Source organism: Panulirus ornatus, chromosome 5 (genome assembly GCF_036320965.1).
Source record: "Panulirus ornatus isolate Po-2019 chromosome 5, ASM3632096v1, whole genome shotgun sequence".
Lineage (NCBI taxonomy): Eukaryota > Metazoa > Arthropoda > Malacostraca > Decapoda > Palinuridae > Panulirus > Panulirus ornatus.
In genome coordinates, this window is record NC_092228.1 from 39,959,521 (window position 1) to 39,973,915 (window position 14,395).

Sequence of the window (14,395 nt, forward strand, 5' to 3'; positions counted from 1 at the left end):
CCTTCCACCTCCAATTCGGTCTCCCACTTCTTGTTCCCTCCACCTCTGACACATATATCCTCTTTGTCAACCTATTTCTACAAATTTGCATGAGAAGCCAATCATGGAGAATCTTCCAATGTTCAAAAGCCTATCTACTCAGTTTATATGTGAGAAACCAAAACCTTTCATCCAAACACTCTGCATGTGACTTCTTACCAAAAAGAAGCATACATTCAATCTAATACAGCATTATGATGGACATTAAGCTGTCATATCAAAAATACAAAAATCATTACTAACAAGTAATGAGAAATCAGGAGAGAACGATATGTGAAATTTCCACAAGTGTTTTCCTTTATCCAAATTGTTTACCAATTTCCACTGTTGCCTTCCACAACATGAAAGAAATACAAGGTTAGTATTCTTTCCCCCTATCCCCAGGGATATCAAATTTACTGGTCTATACTCTTTCATCTGGGAGTTATCTATTTCACCAATTCGTAATATATTATATAAGCCATTTCCACTATGCTAGCCTGTACTTCATCTAGTACCAACTGAGATTTCTACAAGTTCATCTATCACTTCTACCATGTTACCCTCAGCTACTGTACCATTCAAGATGGTATTCACATCAATCTGATGGTCAAATATAATTTTCTGTTTCATTACATTATGTAGGTTAACTTGGGGCCGTTTCCATACTTTTCTCCAAATTTAAAAGTTCTAGCCTCAGTAATTTCTGGTTCTTTTCAATTTTCGTGATTATTTTCTCAATTCATTCTTTGTTCCTTTTCATGAAACTCCACTGATTCTTTAACATTTACTTTTTTCTCCTGGCTCTTCTATCCTTCCCTTACTTGATACAACTCTTCATATTCTCTTCTATTCATCTATTGCTTTTTACCTTTTAGTATCTTCCTTTTTCTTCCTTATTCCCTTGTTTTAAACTAACGCATGAGTATTAAACCTGTCTTTAAAAACATTATTCCAATATTGGAGGAGTGAGACAATGCCTACCTATGAATATTTACAATGACCTTTGTCATGAGGCAAGGCTAATACAAGACTTTAACTACATATACTGCATGTCTCACAATGAAAATTTAAATTTACTCTGCTGCCAAGCACACTGCATAAATTTCAACCTTGGGTACACCTAAATTGCTTTTAGCCATTTGTCTACAATTCCTTTAAAGATTTCACTACTAACTCCTTGTAGGTCTTTTAACTAGCAATACATTAAAAGTATCTAAAGTTTCTTGCTTGACTCTTCAATATCTTCGTTTAATGCCTCTTAATATATTCTAAGGAATTCTTGTTGATCTGATTACCCCGTTCCTCCCAAAATGTGAAATTTTTAGTCCATGACAATTCAGAATAAAAAAATAATTCTTTAATTCTTTCAGTTTGTTGTAGTGTACTAATCATCACACATCTTTCTCTTTCTTGCTAATATGGTCCACGTTCTTTCAATCTTTCAGGATAGCTTGTGTTTCATTCCCTAAAGTTTGCTTGAATAGTATTTAATGTCCAAGCTCATGAAACTTAATCTAATGTATTTACAATGACTGAGGTTAGAATATACAGAATGCTGGTTGCACAGTATGTGTGTAAAGCTAATTTTCCACTCAGCTTAAGACATGCCTAGCACCAGTAAATAACAAAGCATTTACAAACAAGTATGCATTAATTTTTGTCACCTTTTACCACTGCTATTTACTCCATGTGTAAATAAAAACTGAATACATCAATCAATCTAGTAACTGTATCCAAAACAATGCTGAAAGACAAAGATCACATTACTACATGTAAAAGACAATCTGACCTGTGATATGATAGTCTTCTTAATTGCAATGCCTGCCATAGCTGCTTGTTCAGCCTGGTCTGTGGGTTGGTCAAGGTCCTCTGGCCTGGATTTCAATGATGCAAGCTTTATCTCATCACTGCTTAGCACAGTGAGTGTATCTTCTAGCATGGGCAGGCTAGATGGGGTTAGCTTAATGCGACTATCAACCACTCCACCTGTGCATACATTTCATGGTAAAATAAGCTCATAAAAAATACACACAAATATACAACAGCCATTTTTAATACGTGTACAACATTTCCTACATACACTCTAACTTTTCATGTAAAATGCACCAAAACCAGAGGCCCAAACCATATCTAAACTCCAGAGACTGTTCTGAGGTTTACCATGACCCCTTCAAATGCCCTGGTTTAGCCAAATGACAGCAAGTCACCCCCTCTATACTACATCATTCCACTTTGCTCTATCCTATGCATGTCTCTCATTTTTCTGGATATTCAAGCCCCAACAGCTCTCAGCTTTTCTCAATCTATATTTCTTTCTCCTTGGTCTTCCACTTGCTCCATTCACTCCTGAAATGTGATTCCTTTTTCAATGTCTCTTTGCTTAACCTCACTATTTCAAATCACCCTGGTCCACTCTCAATCATACTCTGCTTACTGTCAAACATCTCGCTTACCCTGTCAATTCCTCATGTGATCTGCTCAACTTACATCATATTTTGCACTATGGGATTTAATTTCCAACACATCCACCTTCTTCCATTCCTTTATGTGCAGGGTCCAAGATACACTTATGCGACAGTGTTGGGACTATTACATCATCAAGTACACCAATCTTTGCCATCACAAACAGTAACCTGTTTCCACACACTCTTCACTGCACTCGCAATATTTGCTCTTTCACCCACCCCATGATCTACATATTCCATTAACCCAATTTCAACATTACTGAAGTATTCAAATTATCCATCTCTACTGCTCTTATCCTTATATTTATCTTGACTTATATAAATTCAAAGTTCACATCCACACATTAGCTGAGACAGATAAAAATCAAAATAAAAATAAAAACATGTAGAAATATAATAAATTATTTTCTCATGTCCTTTACGCTTCTTATAAAAAATCTTAAATATTACAGATAATCTAGGCTCATGTTTCAAAGTTAATAACTATAGAAACAAAGAGCAGTTCTCTACACAATGAATTTAGTCATTCTAAAGCTAATACTACAATTCTACTTTACTCTTTTCTTTCTTTCAAACTATTCGCCATTTCCCGCATTAGCGAGGTAGCGTTAAGAACAGATGACTGGGCCTTTGAGGGACTACCCTCACCTGGCCCAATTCTCTGTTCCTTCTTTTGGAAAATTAAAAAAAAAAAAAAAAAAAAAAAAAAAAAAATGAGAGGGGAGGATTTCCAGCCCCCGCTCCCTCCCCTTTTAGTCGCCTTCTACGACACGCAGGGAATACGTGGGAAGTATTCTTGCTCCCCTATCATTCTAAAGCTAATACTACAATTCTACTTTACTATTATCCCATATTTTTTTTTTACAAATCAACAATATATCAGATTCTTCAATTTTACCTACCCCTCTTCAAAATGCATAAACCTATACCTTTGATGCCTGTTCTCTTTGGGAACTCCATTAAGTGGGTGGGTGGGGGAAAAAAAAAAAAAAAAAAAAAAAAAAAAAAAAAAAAGGCACCATAGCTGGTGAACTCCAGTGTCACTTCTTAGCCTTTAGTACCTCACCCTTATAGGCCAATGACAGAAGGAAACTCTAGCACAGTGTTTTCAAAGGCCCCTACTTAGTGTTCCTACCTAATGTTTCTACCTAATTTTCCAGATTTATGTTCCAAACTTCTACCTAATGCTCCTACCCACTACTTGTACCTCACATTCCAACCTGCTACTTCTATCAACTGCTCCTACCATTTTATCAAAAGGCAGGGCAAGTGCAAAGAGCTCACCGCAGGAAAATCTAAAGTTGCGAAGAGTGAGTTGAGGGTGTTAAGTGCTGTCAAGTGTTATGTGTGACAAGGAGAGAAATTGTATGTGGACATAATGCTAGCAGTCAATTCGTAGGTAAGGCAGAAAGAAAAGACAGCTACCTGAGTCAATGGAGTGCAACTTGACAACCACTGAAGTGCTGGGTCATTATGCAACCGTCACTAACCCTCCCAAAACCCAGGTGGGTAGTACCAGTAACATAGCTCCTTGGTAGGTGGCTGCCTACCAACTACTACCTTCCAAAGGACTGCCTAACCCAAATTAAAATCATTGTAGTGTACTTACCAAGAACATCTTGGCAAAGTCGCTGAGTAGTTGTAAACCGCTGGTCATCTGACATGTGGTCCAACATAAATCTGTATATCATATGGCGATCCTTTGAGTGCTCTTTACCCGCGAGGGAGAACAATTCCTTTTCTAAGGTACTCTGTGTAAACTTGTTGTAACTCTCATGCTCCTGTAATGAGCACACGAAAAACTCTATTTTCATTGTACTGATTACGGATGAAAATGAAAGTTCTAAAGTATAAAAAACTATTCTTCTATTTTTCTACTGAGGGCAGAGCCCATAAGAAACAGAGAAAGCAATTGCCACATGTGGGTTAAATGTTGTTTTAGCCCAAAGAATAAAGCATACTCTCTATGATTCTACCCTCTGACAACTGTAGAATAAAAGAGGATGGACATGTTAAAAATGAAATGCCTGAAGATAATATGTGGCATGGAGCAGGTTGATTGGGTGAGGAATGACTCTGCAGTGGTATGCAGACTGATATAAGGATCTGAGTACAGTGTGTTGAAATGTTTCAGACATATGGAGAAGATGGCTGCAGAAAGACAAAGTTCTATGCATCAGAAACAGAGGGAGTTATTACATATAACTTTTCAAAACCATACCCTACACTGCTTTTTTTTAACCAATTTCTGGGGCTGTAACTGAGCCCAATTCCTAAAAAAAAAAAATTTCTTTGATTAACAGTCTCAAACAATCACTTCAGCATTACAATTCTACATATTCAGAGATACCTAAGGGGTTCATCCCTCTGGGCATGAGTATTAATAAACTGATGATAGATAATTTTGGATCAAAATCATAAATAACATTTACCTCATAACAGTTGTAGTGGAAAATGCATTCAATGAAGTGCTGACACAGAATTTTTGGGAAGCGTTTCAGCAATCTTTCTGTAACGTAAAAAACAACGGTGCTGCGGATATCCTCATGGTCATCTGTAAGACACTGTAAGAAATATCTAATTACCATTTAGACAGGCAATTTATAGCCACAAACTTTCTAAGTAGTAAACCTCTACACTGGAGAATGGCATTATCAATAAAAACTTCTATCATTTCAAAAGGCAACAACTAGCAAGTCCTACTTTACTGATTTACAAAGAGACAGACAAACCTGTTAATTAGGTTGGAGGATCAAAATTTACTTTCAGAAAAATGGTAAAAAAAAAAAAAAAAAAAAAAAAAAAAAAAATCTTCCTTTGCACTAAAAGTACATGGCTAAATTACTCTTTCTCATTACAATACAATTTACAGTATTTTCAGGTATGTATTTTCACATTAAGCAAAGAAAAAAAAAATCAAAATGGGGTTATGTATTTTCACCTTAAGCAAAGAAGAAAAGAAATCAAAATGGGGTTAGAAACCACTAAGCTATCTATCTATTTCTCTGACACATGTTCCCTTCAGGAACTCCCTAAAGGGGGTGGCCACAGCAATAGTCTCCATAACCACTAAGAATTCTGTTATAACTGGGAGCTGCACTTTGAGTCACAACGCATCCTTCCGAGTTTAACCCCTTGCAAAAGTAAATGAGAATTTTCCTAACCTGTAATATTCTATAAAAAACAGATCCTTTCAACTTCAGGTAATCTTCCTGTAACAAGTTGATGAGTAAAGTCAGTGTGGTGCGACGGACCTGAATGTCTGGATCTCTGAGGCAGGCTGTAACCTGTGGCATTAATGGATCAACTAAAGTTGCATACCTGAAAGAATACACACAAATTTGAATAAGAGCAATGCTATCAGGTTCAGTAGGGTTGAGAGACAAGTTAATTGGGAGGTAAGTTTGAATGGAGGAAAACTGGTGGAAGTGAAGTGTTTTAGATATCTGGGAGTGGACCTAACAGCAAATGGAAGTGGAAGCGAGGCACAGGGTGGGGAGGAGGCAAAGGTTCTGGGAGCAATGGAGAATGGGTGGAAAGAAAGAACACTATCTCGGAGAGCAAATATGGGTATGTTTGAAGGAATAGTAGTTCCAACGATTATGTGGTTGCGAGGCATGAGATATAGACAGGGTCAAATGGAAGGGGGTGGATATGTTGGAAATGAAATGCTGAGGACGATATGTGGTGTGAGGTGGTTTGATTAAGTAATGAAAGGGTGTGTATGGGCATTTATGAAGAGAGAGAGAGAGAGAGAGAGAGAGAGAGAGAGAGAGAGAGAGAGAGAGAGAGAGAGAGAGAGAGAGAATGATAGTGGCAGATATAGGGTGTTTTGGTCGAGAAGGTGTGCAAAGTGAGAGGGTTAAGGAGAATGGCATGGTAAACAGAGAAAAGGTAGTACAAGCTTTGTGGAAGATGAAAGCCGGCAAAGCAGCGGGTTTGGATGGTATAGCAGTGGAATTTATTAAAAAAGGGGGTAACTGTATTGTTGACTGGTTGGTAAGGTTATTTAATGTATGTATGACTCATGGTGAGGTGCCTGAGGATTGGCCGAATGCTTGCATAATGCCATTGTACAAAGGCAACGGGGATATAATTGAGTGCTTAAATTACAGAGGTATAAGTTTGTTGAGTATTCCTGGGAAATTAAATGGGAGGGTATTGATTGAGAGGGTGAAGGCATGTACAGAGCATCAGATTGGGGAAGACCAATGTGGTTTCAGAAGTGGTAGAGGATGTGTGGATCAGATGTTTGCTTTGAAGAATGTATGTGAGAAATACTTAGAAAAGCAAATGGATTTGTATGTAGCATTTATGGATCTGGAGAAGGCATATGATAGAGTTGATAGAGATGCTCTGTGGAAGGTATTAAGAATATATGGTATGGGAGGCAAGTTGTTAGAACCAGTGAAAAGTTTTTATTGAGGATGTAAGGGATGTGTACATGTAGGAAGAGAGGAAAGTGATTGGTTTTCAGCAGGGGTGCGTGATGTTTCCATGGTTGTTTAATATGTTTATGGATGGGGTTGTTAGGGAGGTGAATGCAAGAGCTTTGGAAAGAGGGGCAAGTATCCAGTCTGTTGTGGATGAGAGAGCTTGGGAAGCGAGTCAGTTGTTGTTCGCCGATGACACAGCGCTGGTGGCTGATTCATGTTAGAAACAGCAGAAGCTGGTGACTGAGTTTGGTAAAGTGTGTGAAAGAATAAAGCCGAGAGTAAATGTGAATAAGATCAAGGTTATTAGGTAAAGAATAACTAGGAAAAGAAAACAAAGGCCACATTCGTTCACACTCAGTCTCTAGCTGTCATGTAATAATGCACCGAAACCACAGCTCCCTTTCCACATCCAGGCCCCACACAACTTTCCATGGTTTACCCCAGACGCTTCACATGCCATGGTTCAATCCATTGACAGCACGTCGACCCCGGTATACCACATCGTTACACTTCACTCTATTCCTTGCACACCTTTCGCCCTCTTGCGTGTTCAAGCCCCGATCACCTAAAATCTTTTTCACTCCATCTTTCCACCTCCAATTTGGTCTCCCACTTCTCCTCATTCCCTCCACCTCTGACAAATATATCCTCTTGGTCAATCTTCCCTCACTCATTCTATGTGACCAAATCATTTCAATACACCCTCTTCTGCTCTCTCAACCACACTCTTTTTATTACCACACATCTCTCTTACCCTTTCATTACTTACTCGATCAAACCACCTCACACCACATATTGTCCTCAAACATCTCATTTCCAGCACATCCACCCTCCTCCGCACAACTCTATAGCCCACGCCTTGCAACCACATATCATTGCTGGAACCACTATTCCTTCAAACATACCCACTTGTGCTTTCCGAGATAATGTTCTCGCCTTCAACACATTTTTCAATGCTCCCAGAACTTTCGCCCCCTCCCCCACCCTGTGACTCACTTCTGCTTCCATGATTCCATTCGCTGCCAAATCCACTCCCAGATATCTAAAACATTTCACTTCCTCCAGTTTTTCTCCATTCAAACTGACCTCCCAACTGACTTGTCCCTCAACCCTACTGTACCTAATAACCTTGCTCTTATTCACATTTACTCACAGCTTTCTTCTTTCACACACTTTACCAAACTCAGTCACCAGCTTCAGCAGTTTCTCACCCAAATTAGCCACCAGCGCTGTATCAAGAGCGAACAACATATATATATATATATGTGTGTGTGTGTGTACATGAGAGGATGGGCCATTCTTCGTCTGTTTCCTGGTGCTACCGTACTGACGCAGGAAAGGGCAATCAAGTATAGCATAAATAATACAATATATATCACATTTCCATTAAACAATGGGAATAAGTTAACAAATCTTAAGAGTAAAAGGTAATTAATATTACAGAACAAAATTATCATGACAGTATTAAGGTAGATAAATATCTATCTTCGAAATGAAGAGGAGGATGAGAACAAGAGAGAAGAACCCTTCCGCCACTTAGGTCTAGAAGGAGGAGGCTATCCCGCCTGGGGAAAGCTCCGGTTCCGTCTAACCGAGTATGTAGAGAAACGATCAAAGTAGTGGTATTTCACTTTCGGCCCTCTGTTATCACAGAAATGGCCTCCCACTTATGCTAACGCGGGAGACAGCGACAAAGCAAAATAAAATAAATAAATAAATAAAGGTAGATGCACATTTCTTTTTAGCACTAAAAAACATATATGACTCATGATAATCAAGTAAACCTTTTTGACATACCTGACACACATATCTGACAAGGTGAAGACAATATTTATCCTCAAAGCAGAATACTTAGACGTGTCCAACATCTTGCCCAGAACAGGAATGATGCGCTTGGCCTGATCCTCATGTTGCAAGCACATCTTACCTAATGTTACGACAGCCAAGGCCTGTAAAAGTGTAATTTGTTTTTTTTTTCATACATATTTGCCACTTCCTGCATTAGCGAGGTAGTGTTAAGAGCAGAGGACTGAGCCTTAGAGGGAATATCTTAACCTGGCCCCCCTTTCTCTGTTCCTTCTTTTGAAAAATTATTGCTAATACAATATAATCTAAAGGCAGTAAGGTTACTTCTTTCACATGTGCTCACCATTTCCCACATGAGAAAGTAGCATCGAGAACAGATGACTGAGCCTTAGATGAAAATTCCTCACTTGGCTCCTTGCTCTTTCCTTCTTTTGGAAAATAATACAGGAAGGGAGGATTCCCAGGCACTCACTCAAACCCCTCTTAAGTGACCTCCTACGACACGCATGAAATGCGAGCAGTTTTCTTTCTTCCCTATCCCCAGGGATAACTGGGATTACTGATCTAGTATAATCCTCTACAAAAACTATCTCATCTAAACTAAGCTGCCATAATACATGGAATACATTTTTCTTAAATCCTCCATAAATATAATTATATCCCTGGGGAATGGGGAGAAAGAATATTGCCAAAGTATTTCCTGCGTGTCACAGAAGGAAACTACGAGGGCAAGGAGCAGGGGATCCTCCCTTCCTTTACTTTCCAATAGTAAGAACAGAGGAAGGAGCCATATAAGGGTCTATTTTCATTTTAGGCTAACTCATCTATTCTTGACACTAGCTCACTCAAGCAGATAGAGTGAACAAGTATGAAAAAATGGGGCTTGACATGCTGTCAATAGACCGAACCAGGGCGTGTGAAGCATCTGGAGTAAGGAGGATAGGGAACTATGGTTTTCGTGCATTACACATGACAGATAGATAATGGATGTCATCTGTTCCTGATGCTACCCCATTAATGGAGGAAACAACGAGGTAGTGCCAGGAACAGACAATGAAAGGGCACATCCACTCACATCCATTTTCTAGCTGCCATGTGTAATCCACTGAAACCTCTGCTCCCTATCCACAAATAGACACCACAGACCTTTCCACAGTTTACCATGGATGCTTCACATACCCTAGTTTAGTTCATGTTGACCCCAGTATACCAAATCATTCTAATTCCCTCTATTGTCAGGCCCTGATCAAAAACTTTTTCAACCCATCCTTCCAGCTCCAATTTGGCCTTCATGTTCTCTTTGTTCCCTCCACTTCTGACACACATATGCTCTTTGTCAACCTTTCCTCACTCACTCTCCTTGTCCAAACCATTTCAGCAAACCTTCTTATGCTCTCTCAACCACACTCGTCTCATTACCACACATCAATCTTCCCCTTTCATTATGTACTCAATCAAACCACCTCACACTAAATATTGTTCTGAAACATTTAATTTCCAGCACATTCAACTACCTCCACACAGCCTTATCTATAGCCTATGCCTTGCTGTATGTTCAAACATAACCAGCAGTATCAAAACATCAAAACTGTAATCTACTTTTAACAAATTATGATCCTGCAATCAAGGTTATTAAAAGAATGCACACCGAGTCTATAATCACTACCTTCTAACCACACAAACACAACAAAACTCACCTTTGATCCTGCTAGTCCTCCACTGGGTGCACCTACAATTCTCATATATGTACTCTTCACTCACTATGCAGTAAATTTCAACTCTGCTTTTCTCTTCACATAAATCAGAATGAAATTTTCTTCCTCATCTAATAAACTCATCCAATACTCCTTATTTTCTAGGATGAAAGAATTCTTACAAGGGCTGTTGGGGTGGCTCATGAAACTATGTTCAATCTAACTATATATCTCTGATGCCCATTCCTTCAGGGAGTTCCTATCAAGGGGTGGCCACAGCAAGAGTCTCTACTTATCCCTGTCCTTACATGACACCTTTATATACACCAATCCATGAATTCTTCCTCCTTTTCTCTCCCTCCAGCACTCTCTGACGAAGTTACTCCTTGATAATGCTACTATTCAGCCTCTGTACATAAACCTCATAATGGATTACATGAACAACACCTAAATCAAACAATATCATTTTAGAATCTTTAATAATCACCTGGACACGCATGGAGGGAGTGAAGGCAATCATAGCAGGTTGGGAGCTCTGAGTTTGTGAACATGGGACAGTTGTGGAGCTGGACTTCTCTCCAGGCTGATGGAAAATGATACTCTGAAGCATGAGGAACATTCTCTTGTTCACTTTATGAGGACACAACATGGATGCCTCTCCCAAAGTGAACAGATGTCTGTTAGGGAAAAAAGAAATGATACTCAGAATGAAATGGAAACCAAACTCGCATCTGACACAGACTCTTCCAAGGTTCACCATAACATATGAGATTACAAATATATCAGCTATTAACCCTTAAACTTCAAGAGTCATTGTATATTTGTATCAGGCAACGGGAGTCATCCTAAGAGTGCAAGTTTTTGTAGGCTTATTTTGAACAAACTTGTCAGTATTTTGATACTTGTATAGCTAATAAGTGTCTCCTGGTCACTAATGGTGCTTATTACAAAGATTACCACTCTGGAAGTAATTCTAAATTATTTTTTTCATACATAATTGCCATTTTCCATGTTTGCAAGATACCGCCAGGAACCAAAGAAGTATCCACTGTCATATATAATGCACCAAAACCAGAGCCTCCTATCCACAATCTGATCACACAGACCTTTCTGTAGTTTCTCCAAACTGCTTCACATGCCCTGGTACAGCTCACTGGTAGCATGCCATACACCAAATTGCTCCAATTCACTCTTTTCCTTGCATGCTTCACACCCTACTCCACGTTCAGGCGCCAAACAATCACAGCATCTTCCACTCCATCCTTCCATCTCCTCCTTGGTTTTCCCTGTTAACTTGTTCCCTCCACTTGAGATCTAAGTATTTGGGAGCTGTCTTGGATAAGTGTGGTGATAGGGAAGGGGAGATAAGGGAGAGCAGTGCAAGGTAGAAGAGTCATTGGGTCCCTTAATAGAATAATGAAGCATAGAGGTGTAAGTATGGAAGCGAAGAGAGGACTAAAGGACAGCATAGTCCTCCCAACCCTGTCCTATACAGCTGAAACGTGGACATGAAATGAGGCACAGAGGTCAAGAATCCAGGCTGTGGAAATGAATTATTTGAGAAGAGCATGTGGAATGACTAGATGGAATGAAGAAAGAAATGAAAGGGTGTATGAGAGATGTGGTATGGCAAGGAATGCAAAGGAAGTGAATTGTGAAGTGGTAAAATGATTAAAACATAATACTTTGAGGCGATTTGGGCGTGTGGAAAGAATGCAAGACTGGGAGTTCACAAGGAGTGTATGATAGTATAATTAAAGGGGTTGATGTGGGTGGAAGACCACCCGTAACATGGCAAATAGGGCGGAGGAATACCGGAGGGAGAGAAACAGAGAAAGAATAAGTGGAATGGTGTATACCAGGGAGGCATGTAAGAATGGATGTGGAGACTTTTGCCATGGCAACTCCTTGATGGGAGTACCCAGAGGGAATGGGCGTCAGAGATATAGATGGATAGATAGGTAGTCATCCTCTCAATATGCACAAACCATTTCAGCACACCCTTTCCAGCTCTCTCATAAATCCTCCTCATACTACCACACCTCTCTCTCACCCTATCGTTTCTTACATGACCAGTCTTCCTCACACCAAATGCTGTCTCTGAACACTTCATTTCAAACACATCTAACCTCTTTTACACATTCTTACCTAAGGCCCACACCTAAAATCCATACATCGATGGGACTACTATGTCATCAAATATATCCATGTTTGCTTTTAAAGACACTTCATCTGTTTCCTGGCATTACCTCACTGACATGGGAAACAGCGATAAAGTATAATAATAAAAAATAAACTCATGTGCATAGGACCTTTCCCCTCTCACCCACCATATGGCTCACATTTGTTCCTATGGTTCCACTTGCTGCCATATCCATTATTTCACTACATGCTATGAAGGGAATTTAATATCTCTAGGCCCTTACCTGAAAAGCATCTCTTCCCCTGCTTTATCCAATGGATCTGCTTTCTCAAATAAAACATACTTCAGGTGTTCATCACATGCCTTTAAAATTGGAGATGCCCATTTTTCTATTGCTTTTTGACCTGGAAAAGATTTTGCTGAATAAATCAAAAATTGAGAAATTGCAATTTCTTAGAATTAAGAGCCAAGTTGGAATGCCAGGAATAATTTTATACTATCCCTCATCCATATTCTATGTTATTGGTATATAATCAAATGGCACTTGGTTTACTAAATTCAAATGATGAAAAAAGCCACTCTTTAAATCTTAATCTGTCCATAATTCTACAAAACAAATCAGAAATACTGTATGCAAATGTCAGAATGTGTGACATATAGAATGGTTGGGCTGTGATATCAAAAAATAAAGCATAAGTATGGTTTGGACACATGGTTTAAAACGGAACAGGATGAACAGTGTTTCTTAAAACATGGTTAATTTTCAATCAAATATACAAGGAAATAATTTTCATACCTTCTGTATCATCACCATGCAAACTGTAGCTGAGAAGTGTTATGGTATCCATCACTGAAGATATGAGCTCAGCACCCACACAGAAGTTGGTGATAGGTTTGAGAAGCTGCTGCTGCAATGCCTCTGCACGATCCCCAGGCACATGCTTTATACTATTAATTAACACCTTTAACACTTGAAGCAAGGTATAAGAGCCCACCTGAAAATAGTTTTTAGTTAGGAATATTCAGATTTAACAAATCCTATTATTTTCTCTTCATACTTATGCTGTTTCCTGTGCAAGCTCCCAGAACCTCCATACCCTTCCCCATCCTATGACTCACTTATGCGTCCATAGTTCCATTCACTGCCAAGTCCACTTCCAGATATCTTAAATACTTCACTTTCTCCATTTTTTCTCCATTCAAACTTGATTGCCATTTCCCACATTATACATATGTAGTTTATACATCTATCTATTTATCTATTATACTTTGTCGCTGTCTCTCGCGTTAGCGCAAGGACACAGACAAAAGAATGGCCCAACCCACCCACATACACATGTATATATATAAACATGTCCACACACATATACATACCTATACATTTCAACGTATACATACATATACATACACAGACATATACATATATACACATGTACATAATTCATACTTGCTGCCTTTATTCATTCCCATTGCCACCCCACCACACATGAAATGACAACCCCCTCCCCCCCACATGCGTGTGAGGTAGCACTAGGAAACAACAACAAAGGCCACAATCGTTCATACTCAGTCTCTAGCTGTCATGTATAATGCACCCAAACCACAGCTCCCTTTCCACATCCAGGCCCCACAAAACTTTCCATGGTTTACCAATGTGACCTTTGTTGTCTTTTCCTAGTGTTACCTCCCACACATGTGGGGGGAGGAGGTTGTCATTTCATGTGTGGCTGGGTGGCGACGGAAATGAAAAGGGCAGACTATGAATTATGTACATGTGTATATATGGATATGTCTGTGTACATATATGTATACGTTGAGATGTATGGTTAT

General features: G+C 39.2%; 1 protein-coding gene across 3 annotated transcripts in view; it reads right to left on the reverse strand.

Moving 5' to 3' along the window:
- LOC139748688 (condensin-2 complex subunit D3-like) overlaps positions 1-14,395 on the reverse strand; it is a 59,163-nt gene that overhangs the window by 18,398 nt on the left and 26,370 nt on the right. For all 3 annotated transcript variants that reach the window (XM_071661998.1, XM_071661996.1, XM_071661997.1), the window contains exons 6-13: positions 13,362-13,560; positions 12,849-12,969; positions 10,910-11,099; positions 8,720-8,871; positions 5,651-5,807; positions 4,919-5,050; positions 4,096-4,267; positions 1,811-2,007 (exon numbers count right to left, since the gene is read on the reverse strand). In XM_071661998.1, the coding sequence (XP_071518099.1) occupies positions 1,811-2,007; positions 4,096-4,267; positions 4,919-5,050; positions 5,651-5,807; positions 8,720-8,871; positions 10,910-11,099; positions 12,849-12,969; positions 13,362-13,560 (1,320 nt within the window). The remainder of the gene's footprint in view (positions 1-1,810; positions 2,008-4,095; positions 4,268-4,918; positions 5,051-5,650; positions 5,808-8,719; positions 8,872-10,909; positions 11,100-12,848; positions 12,970-13,361; positions 13,561-14,395) is intronic.